The 27575-nt window shown below is 65.0% G+C and overlaps 2 protein-coding genes and 1 long non-coding RNA gene across 8 annotated transcripts; 1 reads left to right on the forward strand and 2 right to left on the reverse strand.

Annotated features, from left to right (window-relative positions):
- Positions 1–1467: 1467 nt before the first annotated feature.
- On the reverse strand, positions 1468–4087 carry LOC138845649 (uncharacterized). The gene is made up of 2 exons (XR_011382867.1): positions 3560–4087; positions 1468–1809 (listed from the first exon to the last, which is right to left on the reverse strand). It is a non-coding gene; the product is annotated as an uncharacterized lncRNA (long non-coding RNA).
- PKN1 (protein kinase N1) lies at positions 2498–23712 on the forward strand. Of its 6 annotated transcripts, none has more exons than XM_070058893.1 (22): positions 2498–2888; positions 8821–9118; positions 10117–10271; positions 12008–12143; positions 12648–12793; positions 13177–13390; positions 13811–14005; positions 17083–17192; positions 17303–17446; positions 19197–19272; positions 19352–19496; positions 19581–19773; positions 20409–20488; positions 20567–20642; positions 20748–20839; positions 21515–21691; positions 21891–21953; positions 22104–22180; positions 22274–22416; positions 22703–22810; positions 22890–22970; positions 23429–23712. In XM_070058893.1, exons 3-22 carry the CDS (start codon positions 10239–10241, stop codon positions 23630–23632), a joined length of 2493 nt encoding a protein of 830 aa, XP_069914994.1. In that variant the 5' UTR covers positions 2498–2888; positions 8821–9118; positions 10117–10238; the 3' UTR covers positions 23633–23712. The 6 variants fall into 6 exon arrangements, with proteins under 6 accessions (XP_069914994.1, XP_069914993.1, XP_051691794.1 ...); XM_070058892.1 differs by having other exon boundaries at positions 2502–2707; XM_051835834.2 differs by having other exon boundaries at positions 2538–2707; positions 19581–19674.
- Positions 23713–24133: 421 nt separating this feature from the next.
- Positions 24134–26497, reverse strand: PTGER1 (prostaglandin E receptor 1). Its single transcript, XM_051835839.2, has 3 exons — positions 26362–26497; positions 24721–25694; positions 24134–24522 (listed from the first exon to the last, which is right to left on the reverse strand). The coding sequence occupies exons 2-3, from the start codon at positions 25675–25677 to the stop codon at positions 24256–24258; spliced, it is 1224 nt and encodes a 407-aa protein (XP_051691799.1). The 5' UTR covers positions 25678–25694; positions 26362–26497; the 3' UTR covers positions 24134–24255.
- Between the last annotated feature and the right edge of the window lie 1078 nt (positions 26498–27575).

A 27575-nucleotide genomic window follows, 5' to 3' on the forward strand; every position in this document is an offset into this window, starting at 1 on the left:
ATTAGCCCAGTGAGCTGCGGCGCCGGCCCTGACTCTCTTATGTAATTGAAAGGCAGGTGGGGGGGGGGGAGGAGAGAGAGAGAGAGAGAGAGAGAGAGAGAGAGAGAGAGAGAGAGGTTTTCCATCCGCTGGTTCACTCCCCAGATGGCCACAATGGCCAGAGCTGCGCCAATCTGAAGCCAGGAGCCAGGAGCTTCCTCCAGGTGTCCAACATGAGTGCAAGGGCCCAAGGACTTGGGCCATCTTTTACTGCTTCCCCAGGCCATAGCAGAGAGCTGGATCGGAAGTGGAGCAGCTGGGACTTGAACTGGCACCCCTATGGGATGCCGGCACTGCAGGCTGGGGCTTTACCCGCTTTGCCACAGCACCAGCCCCCCGCTCCCCCCCTCCCCCCGTTCACCCTTAAATGCCTTTCTCAGGCCTCTGACAGCCAGGGCTGGTTGCAACCAAGCCAGGAGCCAGAAAATCAGTCCAGGTCTCCCATAGGGTGGCAGGAACCAAATGACTTGGGTCATCACCGCTGCCTCCCAGGATCTGCACTGGTGTTGGTGGGAAGCCAGATGTGGAACCCAGGTGCTCCAGGGTGGGGTGTGGCTTTGTAACCATGAGGCTGAATGCATGCCACAGAAGGTGACATTCCGATATTGAAGTCTAAACAGGCAGCAAGGGACCAGCTGGGCGCGTGGGTGAGGGGTGGGATGGGAGAGGGCTTGCAGACTCGGTAACGGGCAGTGCAAAGGCCCTGTGGTTGGGAGTAAAGCCCAGAGGCATGACAAAGATAATCCTGTCTGCTGGGAGACAGGATACCTAGCAAGAGAAGGCAGGCGGTGGCCATGGCATCAGCCCCAGAGTGGAAGGCAGAGGGGCCGGAGAGGCCAGGGGGTGCACAGGGGCAGCCATCCGACCCTGTGGAGACTGCGCCAGAGGCGTCTTTGTCCCCAGGTGCCTCCAAAGTCCCTCCACAAACGAATCCCTAAAGCTTGGAGCGAGAACTTGGCAAGTCTCCCCGGCTGGCTCCGGGCAAGGAAGGCAGCTTGGGGACTGGCAGACGGGAGACAGGGGCCTGACCCTGCTGGGAAACCTCACTCTGCCTTGTTCTCCCCATCTGTGAAATGGGTAGAGCTGAAAGGCTTGGGGAGAGACGCCAAATCCCCCCAAGGGCAAGGGCCAGAAGACAAAAGCGGCCTGGGGCGAGGGACTTTTCAAGTTTTCCTAGTTTCAGGAAAAGGAGCTCGCAGACTTTCTCCATTCAATCCACAAACATTCAGAGGACAGGGGAGGGGAGGAGGGGCAGGCCCCTGTCTTGACGGCTTCCAGGGACATTTGCTCTGAGTCAGGTGGTCCAGGGACAGCAGGGTCCTGCCTTGACTCGGCTGTGTTCCCGGGCTCCTTGGGGGCTGCACCTGTTCAGGTGAGCCGTGGCTGGGATGCGGGATTTGGTGGTGAAGCTGAGAAAAACGCACCGACTCCGCACCAGCCTCCTTTATAACCCCCCCCCCCAACCCCTCCAGAGAGTTGGCTGGAAATGAGAGAGAGCAAACACCGCGGCCCGGTCCCTTGGGATGACGGGACCCCATGCGGGACCAAGGCACCTGCACCCAAAGCGGATCTCTGGGTGGGGGCGGGAGGGGGGAGCCCACCCCCTGCCTGCAAGCCCCCAGGGGCCCCATCCAGATCCGGCTCCTTTCTTTCCTGCAAGATCCCGACGGCGAGTGAGGGTTATCCCACGGCGGCCACGAACCCAGTTTGCACGCTCCGCTGCCCGCCCCTGGCACCCTCTGCTCGGGTACCGCTCCGCACGCAGCGACTCTGAAAAAAAAAAAAAAAAAAAGAGTCCGATGCCCCATTATACAGAGGGGGAAAACTGAGGCTCGCTGCCCCAGGGGCCGCCGAGGCCGCCGGAGAATTCAAAGCCTTTTAACAGAACAATAAAGACCGTGACATTTCGAGGGAGGCCAGCTACTTAGTGTCTTCTCAGCACTTGGCACACACGGCCGCATTTAATTTACCCACACCCGAGAGGTGAGTAAATCTTCCTCCCATAACAGGAGCAGGCGCCCTGAAGGGGTTTGAGGGAGCCCCGCGGCACGGGGTGCTGGGATTTGAACCCACATCTGTCCAGGCAGCAGTGGAGATGGGGGTGGGGGCTGCACCCTTGCATGGAGAACCCCGGGTCCAGGCGGCCTGAGCTTGCAAATTACACGAGGCGCTCAAGTCTTTGCTTTTTCTTTTTTGAGGAGGGGGTCCCAGCAGGCCCCCCAAGACCTCCGCCGCTCCCCCCGGCCCTTAGGATTCCCGCGCGCTCCGCTGTGCTGCGGGGAGCGCGCGGGACTCAGGCACAAGAAGCGAGCGGTAGCGGGTGGAGGAGGCGCTCCCGGCTGGCGGTGGGGTGGGGGCCGCAGCCCCGGGGGCCGCCGGGAGCCCCGCCCCCGGCCCCGCCCCCTCCCCGGGCGCCGACCTCGGCGGTCACGTGACCGAGCCGGCCGCTGGGGCCGGAGGGCGCGGCGCGCGCGGACGCGGCGGCGGCCTGGCCAGGCGGGGCCGGAGCCGAGCAGGCCGGAGCGGGCCGCGCGCCGGGGCAGGGTCGCGCCGCTCCCGCCCCCTGCCCGCCCCGCCCGTGGCGCACGCGCGCTCCGCTCGCCGCCCCTCCCTCCGCGCGGGGACCCCTGGCGGGCGGCAGGAGGACATGGCCAGCGACGCCGTGCAGGTAGGCGCACCTGCGTCCGCAGGCGCGGGGCGAGCGGACGGCGCCGCCGGGGACCCCCGGCCGCACGCTGCCGGGCACGCCGGGAGCCGGGCGGCGAGGGCGGGGGCCTCCCGAGCGCCCGGCGCCCCCTCCCCGGGCTGGGACCGTGGAGCCAGCACGGCCCCCTTCTCTGCAGGTGAAGGTACGGACTGGGCGGCCGGGGACGGGTGGGCTGGGGTACGGTCTGGAGGCCCTCGCAGCATCCCCAAACTCAGCGCCTCCCCGGGAATCTGAGGGAGCGCGTTCGAGGTGGTCCTTGGGGCGGGGGCGTCTCTGGCTGGATGTGTGACCCCCTTCTTTTCGACTCCATCCTCCTTACTCACCCCCCACCCCCGCCTCCCCAGCGTTCGGTTTCTGGCAGGTGCCGCTCGCTCCACCTGGGACAGGTGCCTGGCCCGGTGCCCCGGGAGGGGGGTGGAGGCCGCCCGGCCCGTGCCCCTCCCCCGCGCTGCCACCTCCGCCTCGGGACGGAGCTAATTTACCGTGGTCCGGACGCCACCCAGATTGGCACCTGTTGGCGGAAGTGTCCGAGTCACCTCATTAGGTCCGGGGTGGGAGGAGACCGGGGTGGGGGGCGCGGCTGGGGACCCCCTCGCACACCGCTTGGATTGCCAGGTAGACCTTAGGTCGGACAGGGCGCGGGAGTTTGGGGGAGTGTCCAAGTGGACCATTCCGGGATGTTCCTGTGGTCCCTTAGGGAACCCCTGCCCCCCCCAAACCTCCACGGAGACACATGGTTGGCCTCAGCTGGCCACTCAGCCCTCCCTATTCTCCTTGTGCCCCTTAGGGGGGCCATATTGCTCCCAGACTCACCTGTAACCAGGGGGACCTGGGCCATCGCGGAGTTCAGTGACCCAAATCTGATCCGTGGCTGTGTCTCACCTTGCAGTCCGCCGCCCTGTGTGTGTGTCGTGTGTGTAACCAGGTTCTCTCCTCTGCACCTGCTCCCCACCCCCACCCCCTCCGTGTCTCCCCTGTGCCCAGCACCCTCAGTCCTGTTGATGGCCTGCCAGCCTTGCCAAGGAGCTGGGCGTATCTGGTGTTGCCGTGCACACAAGGTCAGACCTCGGGCGCCGGGATGGGCCGGGGTCCCTGCCTGCCCCCCAGGCCCGGGGAGGAGACCCCTGGCGCCTGCATGCGCTTTGCCGAGCACCACGTAGGACCCACACGGAGGCTGTGGTTCCGGAATGAGGCTGGACCCGTGCCCTGGTTCCCCCTTCTCCCTTCCCTCCCTGCCTCCCTCCCTCCTGGTCCATCGCTTTCTCGTGGCTGCCGGGATGGGGGGATGGGGGGGCGCTGCTGCCCTGTCCCTCTGTCCCCAGCGCCGACGTGTGCCTGTCTGTTCTGTGTCCGGCCGACGGATGTCCTGTCTAGATTCCGGAAACACCCAAGGCATTGAAATCTCCGGACAAGGGGGGCGGGGGGGGGGCGCGGCATGGGGGTCTAGGTCCCTGGCTGCTTTGGGAAGAGGGGCATTCTGGGAGGTGGGCCGTCTGGGTCTGGGGTCTTCCTGCTCCGTGGTGGGAGGTTGGAGGAGCAGGGACTCTCCAACACCAGGCGGGGCCCCTGATGGCTGGGTTTGCTTGGCTGGCTCTCTGGTCACCTCTCACCCCCGGGTAAAAGTGAGTCACCCCCAGCAGGGAGGCCCCGGGAGGCCGGCAGCCCTCGCCCTGGATCTCAGCTCTCAGCTGTTGGAGGAGGAGCTGCCCCACCCCTCTGCCTGGGCGGTCCTGCTCCTGGCTGTGTCTGCTCATGCCTGCTGGGGACTGGTGGGGCTTGGCGGTGGGAGGGGTGGGCGGGGCCTGGTTGAGCCCGGGGTGGCCCTAGGTAAGCCTAGATTTAAATTCCAGTGCGTTTGTGGGGAAGCCGCCTGGCTGTGAAATCCTGGTGGGTTCATGACCTTTGAACCCCGGAGCTTCTTGGAAGGAGAGGGGTTGGAAGGGGCCCAAGCATTTAGCATGCTGATGTTTGGGGCTGGGTGGTTCTTGGTGGGTGCTGTCCCGTGCCAGATGGGACATCGGGGTGGGGGTGGGGGCATGGGTAGGAAATGCCCCCTCCACTGAGGACCACCCTGTGGAGTGAGTAGAATAAGGGCCCTGCTCAGGGTCAAGATTATTTGAAATGAGAGACAGAGATCTTCCATCTGCTGGTTCACTCCCCAAATGCCTGCAACGGCCGGGACGGGGTCAGACCAAAGCCAGGAGCCTGGAGCTCCATCCGGGTCTCCCACATGGGTGGCAGGGACTCAAGGACTTGAGCCACCACCTGCTGCCTCCCAGACACCATAGCGGGGAGCTGGCTTGGCAGCACAGAGCGACTGGGACTCCTCTATATGGGATGCAGATGCTGCACCTTATAACACCTACCCCTGGAGAATTCTTGCTTTAAATCCTGGCCCTGCCTCCTGCTGGCGGTAGGACCTTGGTGGGGGCCCTTTGGGCCTCAGTTATGCGCTCTTGTAAATGGGCTGATAATGGCACCCAGCTCATGCACTTGTGTTAGCTGCCCTTGGTGAGGTTTGCAGCAACTGCTGGTCCTCGTAGCTGAACTCGAGTGTTAATGTGTGCTCAGGGTGTGGTTTGTGGGCTGCTGGCCTGGGGACGTTCGTGTCCCAGCCCCACCCCCCCCCCATGCTGTTTCATGAGGTCAGGCTCAGGGAGCCGCTTCTGGGCCCACCCAGCGCCCTAAGCCTCTAAGCTGTGGTCAGCAGCCGCTGGCCGGCCAGCCAGAGAGGAAGCAGGAAGCTGGGCGGTCTCTGTGGAGGAAGAGGCGGGGTGGGGGGACTGCCTAGCAGACGCGCTGTCCTGACCCTGAAGGGGAAGTTGGGGACAGGGGGTGCGTGGGAGGGTCCGGCCACAGGGACATGTTCAGGTCACAAAGGTTGGAGGCCTTGGAGTTGTGCCATGGAGACCTGCAGGGGCGCCTGCGTGTGGGAGCATGTGGGTTGTGTGCACTTGGGCACGGGGTGTATGTGTGCGTGCGTGTGTGTGTGTGTGTGTGTGCACTGGGTCGGTTCTGGAATGACCCGAGCAGCACTCACCGGTGTATGCATGTCCGCAGGCAGGCAGGCAGGCCTGGGGGTGTGCACAGCCCAGGAGCCTCTGCAGATGTGGGAGTGTGCACCCCTAGGAGCCCGTGTCCAGGCACACCTCTGCAGGTGTGGGAGTGAGCACCCCTAGGAGCCCGTGTCCCAGGCACACCTCTGCAGGTGTGGGAGTGTGTGCGCACCCCTAGGAGCCTGTGTCCAGGCACACCTCTGCAGGTGTGGGAGTGAGCACCCCTAGGAGCCCTGTCCCAGGCACACCTCTGCAGGTGTGGGAGTGTGTGCACCCCTAGGAGCCCGTGTCCCAGGTACACCTCTGCAGGTGTGGGAGTGAGCACCCCTAGGAGCCCGTGTCCAGGCACACCTCTGCAGGTGTGGGAGTGTGCACCCCTAGGAGCCCGTGTCCAGGCACACCTCTGCAGGTGTGGGAGTGAGCACCCCTAGGAGCCCTGTCCCAGGCACACCTCTGCAGGTGTGGGAGTGCGCACCCCTAGGAGCCCGTGTCCCAGGCACACCTCTGCAGGTGTGGGAGTGTGCACCCCTAGGAGCCTGTGTCCAGGCACACCTCTGCAGGTGTGGGAGTGTGCACCCCTAGGAGCCCGTGTCCCAGGCACACCTCTGCAGGTGTGGGAGTGTGCACCCCTAGGAGCCCGTGTCCCAGGCACACCTCTGCAGGTGTGGGAGTGTGTCTAGGCACACCTCTGCAGGTGTGGGAGTGAGCACCCCTAGGAGCCCGTGTCCCAGGCACACCTCTGCAGGTGTGGGAGTGTGTGTGCACCCCTAGGAGCCCGTGTCCCAGGCACACCTCTGCAGGTGTGGGAGTGTGTGTGCACCCCTAGGAGCCCGTGTCCCAGGCACATCTCTGCAGGTGTGGGAGTGTGCACCCCTAGGAGCCCGTGTCCCAGGCACACCTCTGCAGGTGTGGGAGTGTGCACCCCTAGGAGCCCGTGTCCCAGGCACACCTCTGCAGGTGTGGGAGTGTGCACCCCTAGGAGCCCGTGTCCAGGCACACCTCTGCAGGTGTGGGAGTGTGCACCCCTAGGAGCCCTGTCCCAGGTACACCTCTGCAGGTGTGGGAGTGAGCACCCCTAGGAGCCCTGTCCCAGGCACACCTCTGCAGGTGTGGGAGTGCGCACCCCTAGGAGCCCGTGTCCCAGGCACACCTCTGCAGGTGTGGGAGTGTGCACCCCTAGGAGCCTGTGTCCAGGCACACCTCTGCAGGTGTGGGAGTGTGCACCCCTAGGAGCCCGTGTCCAGGCACACCTCTGCAGGTGTGGGAGTGTGCACCCCTAGGAGCCCGTGTCCCAGGTACACCTCTGCAGGTGTGGGAGTGTGCACCCCTAGGAGCCCGTGTCCCAGGTACACCTCTGCAGGTGTGGGAGTGTGCACCCCTAGGAGCCCGTGTCCAGGCACACCTCTGCAGATGTGGGAGTGTGCACCCCTAGGAGCCCGTGTCCCAGGTACACCTCTGCAGATGTGGGAGTGTGCACCCCTAGGAGCCCGTGTCCCAGGCACACCTCTGCAGGTGTGGGAGTGAGCACCCCTAGGAGCCCTGTCCCAGGCACACCTCTGCAGGTGTGGGTGTGTGTGCACCCCTAGGAGCCCGTGTCCCAGGCACACCTCTGCAGGTGTGGGAGTGTGTGTGCACCCCTAGGAGCCCGTGTCCCAGGTACACCTCTGCAGGTGTGGGAGTGTGTGCGCACCCCTAGGAGCCCGTGTCCAGGCACACCTCTGCAGGTGTGGGAGTGTGCACCCCTAGGAGCCCGTGTCCCAGGCACACCTCTGCAGGTGTGGGAGTGCGCACCCCTAGGAGCCCGTGTCCCAGGCACACCTCTGCAGGTGTGGGAGTGTGCACCCCTAGGAGCCCGTGTCCCAGGCACACCTCTGCAGGTGTGGGAGTGAGCACCCCTAGGAGCCCGTGTCCCAGGCACACCTCTGCAGGTGTGGGAGTGTGTGCGCACCCCTAGGAGCCCGTGTCCCAGGCACACCTCTGCAGGTGTGGGAGTGCGCACCCCTAGGAGCCCGTGTCCCAGGCACACCTCTGCAGATGTGGGAGTGTGCACCCCTAGGAGCCCGTGTCCCAGGCACACCTCTGCAGGTGTGGGTGTGTGTGCACCCCTAGGAGCCTGTGTCCCAGGTACACCTCCGCAGGTGTGGGAGTGTGCACATACTTGTGTATCTGCATCCCATGCCCATGCACGCACATGTGTGAATGCGTGTGCACACCCAAGTCATCCCCTGAAGCCTGTGTCCCCCATGGGTGCCTGTTAGGGTGTGCACGCTGTGTACCCCTTGCACAAACTCTCAACACATTGAGGCCCGTCCGCCCTGGGGGAACCTAGGGCAGTTGCCCACAATGCCCCCGAGCTGGCCGGGCGCGGAGGGTGCTGGGAGCTCACAGGAAAGAGGAAGTGGTGGGGCCGAGAGGCCCTGGCAGAGCTGAGGTTCAGGAAGAGGGCGGGGCCCTCAGCCCGGACCCAGGATGGCGGAGGCTGATGTCCCTTCGGAGCCAGAGGTGGAGGCTGGGGTCCCCGGAGCTGGGTGGCAGGTGGAAGGGGGGTACCCCAAGCTGCGTGGTTAGGGGGCCGCTGCCTGGGTTCCTGTGGGCCCGACCCGGATGAGAGGAGAGGCGAGGCGAGGCGAGGCGCGGAGCGGGGCCGCTGATCTGAGTTGTGTGTTCTCAGAGGAGGGAGAAGTCTGGGGCCTCCAGGGCTCCCAGCGGGGAGGCAGTAGGGGCCGTAGGACGCAGAGCTGTGCCTTTTGGTGGTCCCAGTTGGAGAGGAGAGGGGGAGGGGACACAGCCCGTCCTGGGGCCTCTCGGGTTTGGGGTGCAGACTTGTCCTTGGGATGTGGTGGGGGCCGGCGGGACCTGCCCCCAGTCATCCCGCTGAGTACTGGGCTATTTCTGCGGGGTCCCCTCATCTGAAGGGAAACAGGGCAGGAAGCAGGCCCTGCCCTTTGACCTCCCAGGTGGGAGGGGTCAGAGGTCCGTCGCCCTTGCTGACCCTGCCCCCCCCCCCCCCCCCCGCAGAGCGAGCCCCGTAGCTGGTCCCTGCTGGAGCAGCTGGGCCTGGCGGGGGCGGACCTGGCGGCGCCCGGCGTGCAGCAGCAGCTGGAGCTGGAGCGCGAGCGGCTGCGGCGGGAGATCCGCAAGGAGCTGAAGCTCAAGGAGGGCGCCGAGAACCTGCGGCGGGCCACCACCGACCTGGGCCGCAGCCTGGGCCCCGTGGAGCTCCTGCTGCGGGGCTCCGCCCGCCGCCTCGACCTGCTGCACCAGCAGCTGCAGGAGCTGCACGCGCACGTGGTGCTGCCGGACCCTGCGGCCCGAGGTGACCGGCGGGGGCGGGGTCTGGGCTGGGCTGGGCTTAGGCAGAGGTAGGGGGCGTGGCAGGGGCGGGGGGGGGCGGGGCGGGTAGGGGATCTAGTCAGGGCGGGGTTGCATGGTGGGGGGCTGGGGCGGGGCCTGGGTGGGGCGGGGCGTTACAGTGGCAATCCCTGCCCACCTGTCGCCACACTGGAGCCCACCGCCACCAACCCCAGGGAGACACCCAGCCTCCACAGAGAGCCAGAGCAGATGCCACAGCCCACACAGACACACACAGCCATGCCCAGAGAGGTCCACTCCAATACCTGGACCCACAGTCAGAACAACACTGTGTGCACCTGCTCACATGGACAGAGACATCCAGACACAGCCACACCTGCACCCACAACACCCAGACAATCCACACCTGTACCTGGATAATATCCAGAGGCGCATTATTTATTCCTTTGTTTTTAAATTTTAATTACTTGGCACAGAGTGAGTGAGATAACCAGCACAGCGACAGCTCTCCCATCTGCTAATTGACTCCTTAAATGCCTGCGATAGCCAGGGCTGGCTGGGTCCCTGTCAGGAGCCAGGAGCTCCATCCGGGGTCTCCCACGTGGGCGGCAGGGACCCAAGGACTTGAGCCCCCACCTGCTGTGCGCATGCGCAGGGAGCTGGCCTTGGGACGAGGCTTCACTGGGAGACTGAATGCTTACACTCACTCTTGGTATTAAAGTTTGGGGGCCGTTGCTATGGCGTAGTGGGGGTTAAGTGGTCGCCTGTGATGCTGGCGTCCTGGCTCCTCTGCCTGGGAACCAGCTCCCTGTTAATGCTCTTGGGAAACAGCAGATGATGGCGCAGGCCCTTGGAGGGTGGATTTCCTGGGGAACCCCTCTGGGCCCTGGTGTCCCCTCCCCCGCAGCTCAGGTGGGACAACACCTCTTCGGGGGTGGGGGGGGCGGCAGGCAGATGGCGGTGCCAGCCTTGGGGACTCTCCCGCCGCCTCCTCTTGTGCAGATGCCCCTGAATCCCCGGGCGCGGGGGGCCCCGCCTGCTCGGCCACCACCAACCTGAGCCGCGTGGCGGTGCTGGAGAAGCAGCTGGCCATCGAGCTGAAAGTGAAGCAAGGGGCGGAAAACATGATCCAAACGTACAGCAACGGCAGTAGCAAGGTGGGCCGGCGCGCACTCGCCAGCTGCACGCACACGCACGCCTGCGTGAGAGCCCCCGCGTGTGCACCCGCCTGGATGCACCCGCCTGCATGCCACACCCCCAGGAGCAAGTCCCAAGCTGGGGCGGTGGGGACGGGGCGCCCTCTAGTGGTGCCTGCGGGTCGGGCTTGCAGGGGATCCTGCTGATGTGTGGCGGCAGGGCTGGGCACAGGCAGCTCCCCGGAGCAGCAGAGGCCGTGGCCCCCTCCCCTGTCACTGGGGTACGCCACGGGCTGTGCGCGGCAACACGCAGCCCCCACGGCGGGCACTGCCTCCTGCCCCCCAAGGACACCTGGAGACCCTTGCCCGGCCTGACACCCACCCGCACCGCCATAAATGTTTGTCATGTCTATTTCTTGGGGACCTCTGAACTTCTCTCTTCTAGTTCTTTCTTTTTTATTTTTTTAAGATTTCTTTATTTATTTGAAAGAGTCACACACAGACAGAAGTAGAGGCAGAGAGAGAGAGAGAGAGAGGTGAGAGAGGTCTTCCAACCGCTGGTTCACTCTCCAAATGGCTGCAATGGCCGGAGCGAAGCCAGGAGCCAGGAGCTTCCTCCCGGTCTCCCACGCAAGTGCAGGGGCCCAAGGACTTGGGCCATCTCTCACTGCTTTCCCAAGCCACAGCAGAGAGCTGGATTGGAAGTGGAGCAGCCAGGACTTGAACCGGCATCCATATGGGATGCTGATGCTGTAGACCGGGGCTTTAAACCCCTATGCCACAGCGCTGGCCTTGAATTTTTTTCTTATGGTAGTAAAATACCCATAACATAAAATCTACCATTTTTAGCCATTTTAAAATATATAATTCAGGGACCTGTACAGTGGGACAGCGGGTTAAACCCCTGCCTGCAGTGCCGGAGTCCAGTGCTGGTTCAAGTCCCGGCTGCTCTGCTTCTGATCCAGCTCCTTGCTGAGAGCAAGCAGGTGACGACCTGAGGATTTGGGTCCCAGGACCCTCGTGGGAGGCCTGGATGGAGCTTCAGGCTCCTGGCTTTGGCCTGGAGTAGCTGTGGCCATTGTGGCCATTTAGGGGGTGAACCAGTGCATGGAAGATTCTCTCTCTCTCTCTCTCTCTCTCTCTCTGTCTGTCTCTCTGTCTCTCTGCCTTTCAAATAACTAGATACATTTTACTATTATATAACCCAGTGGTGTTAGATCCATTCGCAGTATTGTAGAACCATTACCTGTGAATAGTTCTAGAACATTCTGCCCCCACCCCCGCTTGGGAGAAGCCCTGCCCCCTCATCCATCACTCCAGGCGCTCCTTTCCCAGCCCCAGGCCACCACCAGTGCCCATTCTGCACATTTCCCGTGGACACCACGTGGGGGCGTTTCGGGGCGCGGCTGTGGGGGCCCCCCCACGTGCACTGTCCCGGAGTTACTGCAAACGCAGACCCTCCCGGTGCCAGCCCTGGTTCTGAGCAAATAGGTCCTGGCTCCCAGCGAGGGTGGAAGGTCCCGTCCGCAGTCGCACAGCTCTTAAAGTGGCAGAGCCACGACCCAGATCCCTCGAAACCCCTTGGCTTCACTGCGCGTGCCCTGTGCCGCCCCTGCTGGGAACGCGCGCGGACGTGGGTGCTGTCTTGCCCTCATGGCCCTCTAGGGCGCTGCATCTTACACTAGGTACACCCTGCTCAGAGCACCCAGCCCTGCCCCCCACCCCAGCTACCCAGCTACCTCCTCTCCTGTCTCCAGGACCGGAAGCTGCTGCTGACGGCCCAGCAGGTGCTACAAGACAGCAAGACCAAGATTGACATCATTCGTATGCAGCTCCACCGAGCCCTACAGGCGGACCAGCTGGGGAGCCAGGCGGCCGCGGATGAGGCCCACGGTGAGCGCCTCGCCGGCAGCCCACTCGAGAACCTGTACCGGGAGCTCCATCCGGGTCTCCCATGCGGGTGTAGGGGCCCAAGCACTTGGGCTGTCTTGCACTGCTTTCCCAGGCCATAGCAGGGAGCTGGATGGGAAGTGGAGCAGCCGGGACTCGAACTGGCGCCCATATGGGATGCTGGCCTTGCAGGCAGCGGCTTTACCCGCTGTGCCACAGCTGATTTTCAAGCTGCTCATTTTGCATGGTCCAGCAAACGATGTTGTAAATACCTCATACGGCCACCAGGGGGCGGAAAAAGGCTCCCCAGGCCTGCAAGCTGTCATCAGCATGGCTCCTGTGTGAAGCCATGAGGGCTTTGTAGACCGCCCCACCGGGAACCGGGCTCCCGCGTGTGGACTGGGGCAGGGTCTGACAGTGCGGTCAGGGGTGTCCCTGGCTGTGGGGTGACTGCCTGGTGGTGATAGCTCAGTGTGGGCCCCTCCCCGCCCCATTTCCCTTCTGCAGGGGGTCCGGACCTGGGGGCCGCGGAGCTGCGCATCGAGGAACTGCGCCACCACTTCCGCGTGGAGCACGCGGTGGCCGAGGGCGCCAAGAACGTGCTGCGCCTGCTCAGTGCAGCCAAGACGCCCGACCGCAAGGCCGTCAGCGAGGTGAGGGGCGGGGCTGCGGCGTGGGGCAGGGCCTCGGCTGAAGAGGGCCAATGGGAACCGTGAGGCTGGGGAAACGGGCGGGGCCCAGAGGCGGAGCCTCTGCATTGATAGGCACCAGAGGGGCGGGCTTCAGTAAGGGGCGGGGCCTCAGGCAGGAAGGGAGCCCAATAGGTCAGTCCCTCATCAAGGGGTGGAGCTTCAGTGGGGGTGGGTGGGGCTTAGTCCCGAGTCGACCTCCGCACTGGAAGCGAGGAGGCTAGAGGAGGGGGGCGTAACCAAGGGGCGGGGCCCAAGTGGCTGTTTAGGCCAATAGGGAGAAGGAAGTCCAGAAGGGGGCGGGGCAAGCCTGGCTCCACCCCAGCCTCTTCCTTCCCACCACTCAGGCCCAGGAAAAGCTGACGGAGTCCAATCAGAAGCTGGGGCTGCTGCGGGAGGCCCTGGAGCGGAGGCTGGCGGAGCTGCCCGCTGACCACCCCAAGGGGCGGCTGGTGCGGGAGGAGCTTGCCGCGGCCTCGTCCGCCGCCTTCAGCGCGCTCCTGGCCGGACCTTTCCCCGCCACGCACTACAGTACCCTGTGCAAGCCCGCGCCGCTCACAGGTGCGCCCCGCAGCCCCCGCGCCCCCACCCGCCTGACTTACCCTGTTCCCAGGTGGCCCCCAACCGCGCTTCCCCTAGTCCCCCAGGCCAGCCTCTCCTCTGACTCCCCACACCCCCTTCCACCTCTGATCTCACGTCAGCCCCCGCCCCCACCCCGAGTGGGACCCTGCACTCCCCCGTCCTAACCTGTCGGAGCTCACCGGGGCCTGGGCCTTGCACCTCGTTTCTGTGGTCCATCCCAGCCTGGCCCCTGATCCCCAGCACATGTCCCATATCTTACATCCGGGCACTGCCATCCCTGGCTTAAGCCCTGCACGCCATCTGCTCGCCCTGGCACGCTGGTAACCTCTAGGTGTGCCCGCCCCAACCTGCCCCACCTGCGCCACCCCCCCCCCCCCACTGAGCCTGCTCCTCCTACAGGAACCCTAGAGGTACGAGTGGTGGGCTGCAGGGACCTCCCAGAAACCATCCCCTGGAACTCGCCTCCCTCAACCGGAGGGCCCGGGACCCCTGACAGCCGCCCTCCCTTCCTGAGCCGCCCGGCCCGGGGCCTGTACAGCCGCAGCGGGAGCCTCAGTGGCCGGAGCAGCCTCAGATCAGAAGCTGAGAGCAGCAGTAAGTGGGTGGGGTTTTCCCTGCAGGAGGAGGTGCCGTAAGGGGTGCCTGGCTTTTGTAACTTTGAAGAAGGGACGCATTGCACCTGCTAGGATGACTCCAAAATAAAAAAAAAAAAAAAAAAAAAAGAGGCGGGCATTTAATGCGTCAGTTATGGTGGCGCTTGGGACACCCGCATCTCACATCCCAGTGCCTGGGTTCAAGCCCCAGCTCCGCTTCCCCACTCCTGCTATCGGGCACCCAGGGAGGTGGCAGGTGAGGGCTCACGTCTGCCCCCTGCCGCCCAGGTGGGAGACTTGGCTGGAGTTCCTGGCTCCTGGCTGCAGCCTGACCCAGTCCTGCTGTTGTGGGCAGTTGGGGAGTGACCCAGCAGATGGAAGACCTCTCTTTTAGAGAGGGATTGAGAGAGAGAGAGAGAGGGAGGTCTTCCATCTACTCGTTCACTCCCCAATTGGCCACAATGGGCTGAGCTGAGCCAATCTGAAGCCAGGAGCTTCCTCCAGGTCTCCCACATGGGTGCAGGGGCCCAAGGACTTGGGCCATTTTCTACTGCTTTCCCAGGCCACAGCAGAGAGCTGGATCGGAAGTAGAACAGCCGGGACTCAAACTGGCGCCCTTATAGAATGCTGGCATCACAGAAGACCCCAAAAGAATTGAAAGCAGAGGCTCAGAGAGCCGTTTGCATACCCACGTTGCTATATTGCTAGCAGCGTGACACACGGTAGCTAAGAGGTGGAAGCCACAGCCGGCCGTGCAGGGATGAACAGATAAACTGTGCCATCCGTGGACAATGGAGCGTGGCTGAGCCTCAGAAAGGGAGGAAATCCGGTCACGTGCTGCCGCGTCCGGGGTTGCTGGAGGGGCTTAGGAGGGCGCAGGCAGCTGAGCCTGGAAGGCTGTCCCTGTGTGATCCCGCTGGCAGGAGATTCCTATCATGGCCCACTTTAGGCAGGCAGGAAGGAGAGTGGGAGTTGCCAAGGGCTCATCCTGGGCTGGGGAACAGGAAGTGAGTATCAAATGGGAACAATGTTTCAGTTTGGCGAGATTAGATACTTCCGGAGGTGGTGTCTGGTGCAGCCGGGAACATACCACACCACGGGGGAGCCCCGTCAGAGTCCCTGGGTTTGAGGAGGAAGGGCTCTGCTTCTGGTTAATGTGCCTGGGAGGCGGCTGGGGATGGCCCAAGTCCCTGGGTCCCTGCACCCACGTGGGAGACCTGGATGGAGCTCCTGGCTCCTGGCTTTGGCCCGACCCAGCCCCACCTGTTGTAGGCATTTGGGGAGTGAGCTGGTAGCTGGAGAATTTCCTTTTCAATTAAATAAATAAACATTTTCAAAAAAATTTTTAAAGATTTTATTTATTTGAGAGGCAGAGTTACAAAGAGAGAGAGGTCCTCCATCCGCTGGTTCACTCCCCATATGACTGGAGCTGAGCTGATCCGAAGCCAGGAGCCAGGAGCTTCTTCCAGGTCTCCCATGCAGGTACAGGGCCCAAGGACTTGGGCCATCTTCCCCTGCTTTCCCAGGCCACAGCAGAGAGCTGGATTGGAAGTGGAGCAGCTGGGATTCAAACCAGCACCCATATGGGATGCCCGCACTGCAGGGTGCAGCTTTACCCACTACGCCACAGCGCCGGCCCTCACTTTTATTTCATATGCACTTTAGCTTACACATAGCCTGAAAATAATTTTATATAACAGTTTATTGTTTTTTGAAAGATTTATTTGAAAGGCTGAATGCCAGATAGAGAGATGGAACGAGAAAGGGAGAGAGAGCTTCCGTCCACTGGGTCACTCCCCAGATGGCTGCAATGGGCAGGGCTGGGCCAGGCCAAAGCCAGGAGCCAAGAGCTCCGTCTGGGTCTCCCACATGCCCTCCTTGCCACCTCTCCAGTTGCACTGGCGGGGAGCCGGATTGGACCAGAAGCCCTGGAGCTGGAATTTGAGCCAGTGCTGTGACGTGGGCTCCTGGCATCCCAGGCAGCGGCTTAACCCCCCTGTACCCTATGCCAGCCCCTCTACAATATTTCAAGTAATTCTGCATAGGACACAGCATTTTCTGGTGTGGAGTTTCCCACATTGTGTCCACGCTCTGAACGTTTCAGATGTTGGTCCATTTCCGGTTTCTGTGTGCACCTGCTAACTTTCCTGCTAATACCACAAGGGCTGTTTCTACTTTGTAGCCACTGTGTAAGTCTTAGATTATACTACTGCTGTTTACCTGTGTACATTTTCCTAGGGTAAATACTTCAGAGTGAATTGTTGAGACTTCTGTATAGTTAGAAAGTGAATTTAGCCACGGGGAGGGGGGAGGTGGGGAGAGGCAGCGGTGGCAGGGCTGTGCTGCAGTGAGTGAAGCTGCTGCCTGTGGTATGGGCATCCCACACGGGCGCGGGTTCGAGTCCTAGCAGCTCTAGTTCCAATCCAGCTCCCTGGTAATGTGCCTGGAAGAGCAGCCAAACATGGCCCAAGTGCTTAGGCCCCTGCCATTCACATGGGGGAGCAATGGAGCGCCTGGCTCCTGGCTTCAGCCTGGCCCAGCCCTGGCCCTTGCAACCGTTTGAATGAGCAGGTGGAAACTCTCTCTGAAAGTCAAAGTTATGGAGTGAGAGAGGAAAGACAGAGAGGAAGGGAGGAAGAGATGGAGGGAGGGAGAGAGAGAGAGGTCTTCTATCTACTGGTTCAATTCCCAAGTGGGCCAGACTGAAGCCAGGATCGAGGAGCTCCATCCGGGTCTCCCACGTGGGTGCAGGGACCCAAGGACTTAGGCCATCTTCTGCTTTCCCAGGCCATAGCAGAGAGCTGGATAGGAAGTGGAGCAGCCGGGACTTGAACCGGTGACTGTATGGGATGCCGGTGCTGCAGGCGGTGGCTTTACCTGCTATGCCACAGGGCTGGTCTCAATAGATCTTTAAAAAAAAAAAAAAAAAAGAATTTGGATCCCTACCTCACACCATGTCACAAAAGCCAATCGCATCCTGGACCTTAGCATAGCCTGGTGGGGGTGGGGGCAGTGCTCCAAGCAGTGCCAGCCCCTCCCAATGGACTCGTTCTGCCTGCTCCCCCCACACCGTCTCAGGTGACGTCAGTGCTGTTCTCAAACTGGACAACACGGTGGTCGGTCGGACGTCCTGGAAGCCGTGCGGCCCCAGCGCCTGGGACCAGAGCTTCACGCTGGAGCTGGAGCGGGTGCGCCCCTGCTGGGGGCTGGCAGGGCCCAGAGGGAGGGCTGGGGCGGGGGGGGGGCGCGGCCTGGACCCGGGGGCACCCCCAGCTCTGTCCCTTGTCCTTTGCCCCAGGCTCGCGAGCTGGAGCTGGCTGTGTTCTGGAGGGACCAGCGGGGCCTGTGTGCCCTGAAGTTCCTGAAGTTGGAGGACTTCCTGGACAACGAGAGACACGAGGTGCAGCTGGACATGGAGCCCCAGGGCTGCCTGCTGGCCGAGGTACAGCCCAACCCCTGAAAGCGCTTCCTGCTTGCCCACGGGGGCCCCCCCCGGGGGGGGGTGACCTGTGATTCTGATGCAAAGTATATTTAAATTAAAAAAAATAGAAACAGTTTCATTGAGACAGAAGAGAAGAACAAACCCTGGGCAGGCGGCAAGGTGTGGTTGAGGTTGTGACCCTTGACGCTGGGGCTTGGGTCATTCTTTGCAGTGGGGCCATGCTGTGCACCGTGGGGGTGTTTATCCGAGTCTCTGGTCCGGATGCCAGTAGCACCCCCACCTCCTGTCCCCACTGTGACAGTCCTGTGTTTTGGTCTTTTAAATTTATTTATTTGAAGGCAGAGTTACAGAGAGAGAGAGAGAGAGAGAGAGAGAGGTCTTCCATCCTCTGGTTCACTCCCCAGATGGCTGCAATGGCTGGAGCTGCACTGATGCAAAGCTGGGAGCCAGGAGCTCCATCCGGGTCTCCCCAGCAGGTGCAGGGGCCCAAGCATTTGTGCCATCTCCCGCTGCTTTCCCAGGCGCCTGAGCAGGGGCCTGGGTCGGAAGCCGGGCAGCTTCCTTGTGGGATGCCGGCCTCCCGGGTCTCGGCTTAGCCGGCTACACCACAGCACCAGCCCCTGCAACCTGACCTTAACCCAGCACGGAGAACTGGTCCACCTCCTGCCCGCAGGCTGCCCGGCTGTGTAAGGCAAACCCAGAGCCCACACACGCATATACCACCTGCCCAGATGGAGATCCGAGCTCCCAAAAAGTCCTGTTAGGTTTTTTTTTTTTTTGTACTGAGTGCGCATTGCTTTTGCGCCACTGTGTAGCCCTTTCCTCCGCCCCCTAAAGAAATTATGAAGTCAGATCTTTGTAAGCGTGGGACCACGTGTATACGTGCACACCCCTCCCTGTGCACAAATCCCTCCCCATCAGTTATCTAAGCCCCATGGAGAGGGAGAAGGGCTGGGGGCGGGGGTTGGGGAGGGGGTTTCTGTCAGGACTTCCAGACAGTTCCATGGCATGCGTTTCTAGAAAAGTCTAGGACATACGTTTCCAGAAAATTCTGTGACGTGCATTTCCAGTGGGTTCCACCATATGCATGCCCAGAAAAATGCCGTAGCATGCATTTCTGGAAAGTTCCATCACTTGTGTGTCCAGAGGGGTCACAGATGATACCGCTGGTTGTAGACCAGGCTTAGGGCAGTCAGGGCTGTGTGTGACGGGGGGACCCCGGCAATGTATTTGAAAGGCAGAGTGACAGAGACAGAGAGCTCTTCCACCTGCTGGTTCATTCCCCAAATGGCCACATAGCCCAGGCTGGGCCAGGCCAAAGCCAAGAGCCAGGAGCTCCATCCGGGTCTCCCGCGTGGGTACAGGGGCCCCAGCCCTTGGGCCATCTTCCGCTGCTTTCCCAGGCACATTAGCAGGGAGCCGGCTGGGAAACGGAGCAGCCGGGACTCGAACCTTAGGTGTGGGCAAGGGATGCAGGCGTCAGAGGCTGTGGATTAACCCCTGCGCCACCATCCCGCGATCTTGATCTAGAAAGTCCGAGATGGGCTTGGGTTTGTGGCCGGAGCTCATTCCCAGACCCGGGGACCAGCCATCCTTTCCTGGGGCAGCGCCCCCTCCGGCCGCAGCTGCACTGGGGCCTGAGCCTCCAACACAGGGAGGGGTGGGCATCCATCCGCCCTGCAAAGGGGCTTCCCCGCCGCGCGGGGGGAGGGACAGGGGCGGGGTCTTCAGCTTCCGGCCCCTCCCCCAGGTCACCTTCCGCAACCCGGTCATTGAGCGGATCCCTCGGCTCCGAAGGCAGAAGAAGATCTTCTCCAAGCAGCAAGGTGAGCAGCCGGGCTGGGGCTGGGCGGGGCGGGGCTGGGGAGGGGGCCCGGGAGTGACACCTGCCCCGCCCCGCCCCAGGAAAGGCGTTCCAGCGCGCCAGGCAGCTGAACATAGACGTGGCTACGTGGGTGCGGCTCCTGCGCAGGCTCATCCCCAACGCAGCCTCGGCCACCGGCACCTTCAGCCCCGGGGCTCCCCCAGGATCCGAGGCTCGGCCTGCAGGGTAAGGGCAGGGAGGGCGGCCCCGGGGCTCCCGCCGCCCCCTTGTATCCCGGGGCGCTGAGCTCTCCCTGTGACACCTGCGCAGGGACGTGTCCCTGGAGAAGCTGAACCTGAGCGCCGATGTGGACGGCTCCCCCCAGAAGAGCCCGCCGGGGCCTCCTTCCAGCCCGAGTGGCCTGGTGAGCCGCCCTTGCCCCGGCCCCGTCCCTAGCACCTGGGCCATCAGCGGCCGCTTCCCCACGGCATCAGCAGGGAGCGGCCGGGCTTCGAACCGGCAGGTGCATTGGGGCTGCAGGCGTCACAGGTGGTGGCTGAGCGCCCCCCCCCCCCCCCGCCTGGGTCATTGGTCAAAGTAGGCGAGTTTCTTTGGCTCTGGGGAATCCAGGAGCCTCCTGAGGGCTGTGTTGTCACATGGCCAGGGCTTCCCAGCTGTGGCCTCATGGTCAGGACACCTGCGTCCCACATCGGAGGGCCTGGGTTCAAGTCCTGGCTCCGGCTCCGGACTCCAGCACCCTGCACATGCGCACCCTGGGAGGCAGCAGGGGGCCCCACAGTGGGAGACCCGGATGGAGCTCCCAGCTCCCGCTGTTGTGGGCATTTGGGGAGAAATATATGTGGCGTGTGAAATGTTCCCGAGAGGAAGGCAGAGAAGGGGGTGGGCCGTGCTGAGGGGTCCTGTCATTCCCTGTGGTGCTCAGCCGACCCCTGCACAGGTGACTACAGGAGGGGGGGGCAGCCGTGCAAAGGGCCTGGGGCAGGAAAGTGCCTGGTGTGTTCAGAGTGTGGGACAGGGTGGGGGAGCACTGTGGCTGGAGGGGCGTGAGCAAGGAGGTGAGGGAGAGGACAGAGAGGGAAGTGGCCCCTCTGTGTAGGGGGGCAGCCCACCTGCCTTCAGCCGGACCTCTCTCCACAGAGTCCCCCCAGCCAGGAAACCTCGAGCACTCCCGAGCTGCCTCTGGAGACCCAGGAGACCCCAGGCCCCGCCCTGTGCAGGTGCCAGCCCCGCCCCTGCACCCGGGACACGCCCCAGCCCGCTGCCCCGCCCCCAGCACCCGCGCCCTCTCTCCGCAGCCCCCTGAGGAAGGCGCCCCTGAGCCTCGAGGACTTCAAGTTCCTGGCGGTGCTGGGCCGGGGTCACTTTGGAAAGGTGAGGCAGGCCGTGGGCAGCGGGGCCCCCAGCGCGTCCAGGTCCCACCCCCACCCCCACCCCCGGGTCCCCCGGGTCAGCCACCCGGTACCGCTGTGGTTACAGGTGCTGCTGTCCGAATTCCGGTCCAGCGGGGAGCTGTTCGCCATCAAAGCTTTGAAGAAAGGGGACATCGTGGCCCGGGACGAGGTGGAGAGGTGGGGACCTGCCCTGGCCCTCTGGGGGCATCTGCGTTCTGGGTGACAGCAGGGACAGTGACCCCGTGACAGTCCTCAGCCCCCAGGCAGCCACCGTACATGGTGTCCCCGCGTGGCTCTGCTTCGGGGTCAGGGGCCTGTGTTCAGATCCCACCTCTGCCCGTTGTGCTTGGGGCATCCCCGGGGGTGAGGTAGGGGAAGCCACTTGTCCTGCCTCACCAGGGGTCCCAGAACGACTCTGCCCAGGGCAGAGGCACGCGAGACTTGTCCCAGCCCCCCCCCCCCCCCCCAATGATGGCGAACCCAAGTCAGAAAGGCTTAAAATAAAGGAGTTTATTGGCCCGGATAGGAGAAGGCTTGGAAGGGCGGCCTTCAGGCCTGGCTGCATCCAGGTGCTGGGCAGGGGGCGTTTTTCAGCCCCACCTGCCCTCCAGTGCGTCGGGCCCTCTCTGTCTCACAAGTCCAGTGGACCTCCGGGGCTCGACCCCCGGGGATCTTGAGTCGCCACTGTGCCTGAGCCCAGAGCCCACGGGGGCTTCCCGCACGCCCCCCGCAGCAGCCCCAAGGCTCAGAGGCGTCAAGGCACCTGCCCGAAACTGCACAGCGGAGTGTGTGTGGGGGGTTCGCCCAGCGCCGGGAGGGGCAGCGGGCACTGACGTCCGTCCCCGCCCCCAGCCTCATGTGCGAGAAGCGGATCCTGGCGGCCGTGACCAGCGCCGGCCACCCCTTCCTGGTCAACCTGTTCGGCTGCTTCCAGACGCCCGAGCACGTGTGCTTCGTGCTCGAGTACTCCCCGGGCGGGGACCTCATGCTGCACATCCACAGCGACGTGTTCTCCGAGCCGCGCGCCGCGTGAGCCGAGCCCCGCCCCCGCCCCGCGTCCTCACAGCCGCCTGCGCCCCCCGCCCCGCCCCCGGGCATCCTCACAGCCACTTGCGCCCCTCCACCCCTCCGCCCCCTCGTCCTCACAGCCGCCTGCGCCCCCCCCCCCCCCCCCCGCCCCAGCATCCTCACAGCCGCCCCTCTCTCCCCCGCCCCGCCCCGCCCGCAGCTTTTACTCGGCCTGCGTGGTGCTTGGCCTGCAGTTCCTGCACGAACACAAGATCGTCTACAGGTGAGCGCATGCGCGGCCATGCCCGCCGGGCAGGGTCTGCGTGCACGTGTGTGCTCAGGCCCCTGAGGTTGCCCTCAGTCCCACCGCCGCCCCTGCCCTCCTCACGCCCCGCCCCTCTGCCCCGCCCATCCTCACGCCCCGCCCCCGCAGGGACCTGAAGTTGGACAATTTGCTCCTGGACACCGAGGGCTACGTCAAGATCGCAGACTTTGGGCTCTGCAAGGAGGGTGAGGGGCTGCAGCCGGGGTTTGGGGGCTTTGGGGTCGGTGGGGAGGGGTGGAGTCTGCAGCCCAGCGCCCCTCCCCCATCGCCTCCCCCAGGGATGGGCTACGGGGACCGGACCAGCACTTTCTGTGGGACCCCCGAGTTCCTGGCGCCGGAGGTGCTGACGGACACGTCATACACGCGGGCCGTGGACTGGTGGGGGCTAGGGGTGCTGCTCTACGAGATGCTGGTTGGTGAGGTGAGGACCCCTCCCCTCCCCCACGAAGCTGCTCCCCGGCCCCCGCCAGCCGGGAGCTGGGGGGTCGGGGTCGGGGGTGGGGTAGCTCGGCCTCCCCGGCCTCAGTTTGTGCACCTGACAAATGGGATACTTACCCTGGCGCGCCAGCCGGCACCTCCTCCCCCAGCCCCAGCCACCCAGCGCAGGTGCAGCAGGTGCAGCCGGGGAGGGGGAGGGGTGGTCTGCGCACGCATGCGCGGCTCAGCCCCGCCCGCCGCTGTCCTCCGCCCCCCCCCCCCCGCCCCAGTCCCCATTCCCAGGGGACGACGAAGAAGAGGTGTTCGACAGCATCGTCAACGATGAAGTCCGCTATCCCCGCTTCCTGTCGGCCGAAGCCATCGGCATCATGCGGAGGGTGAGCGGCCCCGGCCCCCGCCCCTGCCGCCGCCCCGGGAGGGCAGACCCTGACCCAGCGCCCCTTCCTCCCCCCCCAGCTGTTGCGGAGGAACCCGGAGCGCCGGCTGGGGTCCAGCGAGCGCGACGCGGAGGATGTCAAAAAGCAGCCGTTTTTCAGGGTGAGGGGCCGCTCTTCCCCCAGACCCCCCCCAGCCTTCGTCATCCTGTCCCCATACCCTCATCTCCCTCCCCTGCAGCCCCCGGACCCTCATGTCCACCCCCTCCTCCCGCCCCCATGCACCTGCGTCTTGCAGCCCCCGGGACCCCCTCACGTCCACCCCCTCCTCCCGCCCCCGTGCACCTGCGCCTTTGTGGTCCTCGCCAGCCCCCCCCCTTCGTGCCCACCCTCTCCTCCCGCCCCCATGCACCTGCGTCTTGCAGCCCCCGGGACCCCCTCACGTCCACCCTCTCCTCCCGCCCCCATGCACCTGCGCCTTGGTGGTCCTGGCCAGGCCACACCCCTGGACCCCTCACGTCCACCCCCTCCTCCCGCCCCCGTGCACCTGTGCCTTGGTGGTCCTCGCCAGCCCCCCCTCCCCGACCCCTTCATGCCCACCCACTCTCTCCCTCCCCGCAGACGCTGGGCTGGGACGCCCTGCTGGCCCGGCGCCTGCCGCCACCCTTCGTGCCCACGCTGGCCGGCCGCACCGACGTCAGCAACTTCGACGAGGAGTTCACGGGCGAGGCCCCCACACTGAGCCCCCCCCGCGACGCGCGGCCCCTCACCGCCGCCGAGCAGGCGGCCTTCCGGGACTTCGACTTTGTGGCTGGGGGCTGCTAGCCGCCCCCCTCTCCTGCCCGCCCCCTGACCCAGGGATCCTAGTTTTTAAAAAGGCCCTTGGGGTTCGCCCCATCCACGCATTGTGCGAGTGTTCTTGTGCGCGCTATTGGGGAGGGAAGCAGGCACGGGTGAGGGGGCGGTGGTCCCCTGGGCTAGCATGGGAGGGGACGGGGCGGTGGGTGGTGGGTTCAAGGCCGTGATGGGGTGGGGTAGGGGCTTGGGGGCTGTGCCAGGGGCTCTCAGGGCCCTAGTGAACAGCATGGTTGCGAGAGTCTTCCACGGAGCCCCCGGAGCCCCCGGAGCCCCAGCCCCAGGGCCGCGGCGGTGCTGTTGTGCACATGCACCTGCGGCTCTGGCTCCCCACCCTGGGGACCCTCCCCCTCGACTGAGGAGCGTCCGGTGTCTCTCCGCCCTCGCGTGGCAAGTCCGGGAACTGCACTCGTCCAATCGGCGCTCGCGGTGCCTCTGCCGCCCCTAGCGGCCAACAGTAGATGCTGCGGCTCCGATGGGACGCTTCATTTACACCCCCGGTAGCTTCATTTACCCTCGCAAAGGTTGGGCGCTTTGCACGTGCCACCCGGCCCAGGGTGGCCTCACTTAACCGATTGGGCCTCTGGGCGCGCTCAGAAGTGGCTGAGGCCACTGTGGCGGGAGCTGCGCAGTGAGCTGACCTCCCAGGCGCTCCGGGTGAGGCCCAGCTCTGCGCGGCCGCCTTTGGCGCCCGCCCTTGGGGGCAGGAGGCGAAGCAGTTGGCGCAGTACAGCCTGGCGCAGCAGGATGTACACCCAAGGGTCCAGGATCTGGTTCCACGAGGCCAAGCGCACGGCCAAGAACAGCGGCCTCTGTAGGGAACTGGGGCTCCAGCCACCCACGGCCAGCACCACCAACACCTGCAGGGGGCGGGGGGAGGGGAGAATGCGGTGTGAGCGCAGCGCCGGTCAGAGGAGGGGGTGGGGCTGGGGGAGGGGCTAGGGAAAGGCGTGGACGGAGTGGAGGAGGGTCCCAGCCAGAGAGGGAAGAATCCCGAAGCACCAGGTACCCAGGGACGGGGAAGGCAGTGTGGCTCGAGGGGCGCCTGCGCCCCTCACCAGCAGTGGGCTCCAGCAGATGCACGAGACCACCATGATGCCCACCAGCTGGCCCATCATCTCCACGTCGTGCGCGCGGGCCCTGCGCGCCGAGCCGCCGCTCCGGGAGCCGCGGAAGGCGGCGGAGGCAGACGTGATGGACGAGGCGGACGAGGCGGAGGCCGAGCGCGTTCCACGTGCGCCCCAGCGCCGGCGGCTGTCGGGGCCCGCGGCCTGGGGGAGCCGTCGGGAACTGAGGCGGCGGCGCCAGCGGGCGCGCAGCAGGGCTAAGCCGCTGAGCGTGTTGCACACGAGGGCGGCGAGCAGCGCGGCCAAGCCGAGGCCGGCGAAGAGGCCGGCGAGCAGCGCCTGGCGCCAGCCGCCGGGAGGCCCCAGGCCGATGAAGCACCAGGTGCCTGGGTACTGCAGCTCGTAGCGGCCCACGCGCGCCAACGGCAGCAGCGCCACGGCCAAGGCCACGGCGGCCAGGGCGGCCAGCGCCAGGCGCGCGCGGGCCACCGAGACGCGCGCCGCGTGCAGCAGCGGCCGCGTGACGCCCACGCAGCGCTCCACGGCCATCCCGCAGCCCAGCAGCAGCGGGCAGAGGCCGAAGAAAACCATACAGCCACCCAGGAAGTGGCAGGCGCCGCCGGCTGGCGCTCGGCCCGCCGCGTAGAGGCGCAGCACCAGCGCGCCCGGGATCACATGGCCGGCCAGGTCGGTGGCCAGCAGGCTGGCGGCGAAGAGCAGGAAGGTGGCGGCCGAGCGGCGGCGCCGCAGGCGGCCCGCGGCCTGCGCCAGCAGCGCCAGCGCCAGCACGTTGGACGCCGCGCCCAGCGTCATGGAGAAGATGGGCAGCGCCGGGGAAGCGCCCGAACCCCCCGACGGCGGCGCGGCCGACGCGTTGGGGACCCCGGGCGCCGTGCACGTGGTCGCCTCGCCGGCCAGGCTCAGGTTGAGGGGCCCGCAGGGGCTCATGTCGGCTGCCGGGGGCGCTGGGGAGGGAGGAAGCAGATGACAAAGTGGGGCCGGGCAAGGGGCCCTCTGCCTCGGGCAACTCCACAGGACCCTGGCCGCTGAGCATTGCGCGCCGCGCGCTCTCTCTCTCTATCCTAGGCACTTAGGGGCTCTCACCTCTCATTTTTACTTTACAGCATACCCCTGGCTCATGGCCTCACCCCCCCCCCCCCAGCCACCCACGTCGGATATACCTCCAACTCCACCTGCCTCGCTGCCCCAGCGTCATCCCTGTCGCCCACAAGCCCCATCTCTGTCTCCTACAGACCGGCCTCTGGCCTTGGGCACTGTCTGGCTCCATCTGAGTGCCCCCCACCCGTGGGCAGGCCCCTGTGCCCCACTGTCTCTTGGGCCCCTGAGCACCTCCTGGTCCCCTGTTCCACTGCTGCCCACCTCACGGCTCTGTCCTCTCTCCCTCTCTTCCCAGGGGCTTTGGGCAGACCCAGGACCCCGACCCCCATTCGGGGATACCCTGGTGCTGAGGGCCGCCCAGCCCCTCCCTAGGCCAGGTGGGAAGGGTGGGGTGGGGCAGGGGGACAGACAAGACCAGAGAGGGCTTGGACGCGTGGAGGGGACCTCTGCCCCAGCCTTCCGTGCCCTCGCCGCGTCCCCACCAGAACCCCTGGGCGCGCGCAAGCCTCTTACCCGGCGCTGCCTGGGACGCCGGGTCCCCATCGCCCACAGCTCAGCCCTGCCGCGCCCGCTGCTCCCTGGCTAGCTCTCCGGCAACCCGCTCCTCCCTCCCTCTCTTCCTGGGGCGGCTCCTCCCGTCGCCCCGCCGGCCTCCCGGGGCCGCACTCCACCGCGCGCGGGCGCGCGCCTGCTGGGGGCCCGCAGGGGCAGAGACCCCCTTCTCTGTGCTCCCAGGGTGGGGCACGGCCCTCCACGAGAGGGGTGGGTCCTTGGGAGTTGGCCTGGCCCCACTACCACCCCAGCTCACCCCGGTGACCCCTTCCCCTCCCTCCTACAGAGGGCGGGAGCAGCCCCCTCCCCTTCCTGCCCCCCCACCCCGTTCCAGCTTCTTGCCTGCCTCATTAATAAAGCGGATAAAATCTAAACATTGGAAACTGTGAGAGTCGCCCAAGGCAGGCGGAGGCGGCTGCGGGGGGTGTCGCTGCCCCTCCTACCGGCCCCCCCTACGCCAGGGGGGAGGGCTTCAGGGTGGAAGGAGTGCTGAACCCCTGCGCCTGCGCCGGGCAGCAGTGCCTACCCCCCCCACACACACCGTGCCTGGCTAGAGCCCTCGTGGGTGCCCGGGTGGGTGGCAGTGGGCAGAGCCTTGGGAGGACCGGCTTGGGTGAGGTCCAGCCTGGGCAGGGGCTCCACCCACTATTTAGACAGGGGCTTAAGCCCTAGCCAGGGCCGCTGCCGGACGGGCGAGTCATACCCTTGGAAGGAGGGGGGGAAGAAGTTCAAGGGCGCTGGGCCGAGGAGGGGGGAGGATCTTCACCCGGCGTCTGGGCTCCGTGTTAGGATGACTTGGGGTGACACCTGGGCCACGCGTCCCGAACCAAACCCCTGACCCTAGCGAGCAGCGGTGGCTTCACCTGTTGCTTTGAGCAGGGTCACGGGTGCGCGCGCGCACACACCGAGTCTGTCCTGTCACATGCACGCGGCTGTCACATCCCTTCATGTCCCAGCCACAGTCACATCCTGTCCCCGGCTCTGCAGCCACCAGATGCCAGCAGCACACCCCCGGAGATGCAATTACACCCCCAGCACCCGGAGGTGCGCCCACTGCCCCCAGCCTGCCTTCCTCCAGCTCCCTGGGATGCAGCCCCAAGGGAGGGACGTTGGCACACTCCTTCACGCGGGGGAGACACCCCGGGCAGTGCCCAGCCATTCCCGGAGCCACTGCT

Source organism: Oryctolagus cuniculus, chromosome 16 (genome assembly GCF_964237555.1).
Source record: "Oryctolagus cuniculus chromosome 16, mOryCun1.1, whole genome shotgun sequence".
Lineage (NCBI taxonomy): Eukaryota > Metazoa > Chordata > Mammalia > Lagomorpha > Leporidae > Oryctolagus > Oryctolagus cuniculus.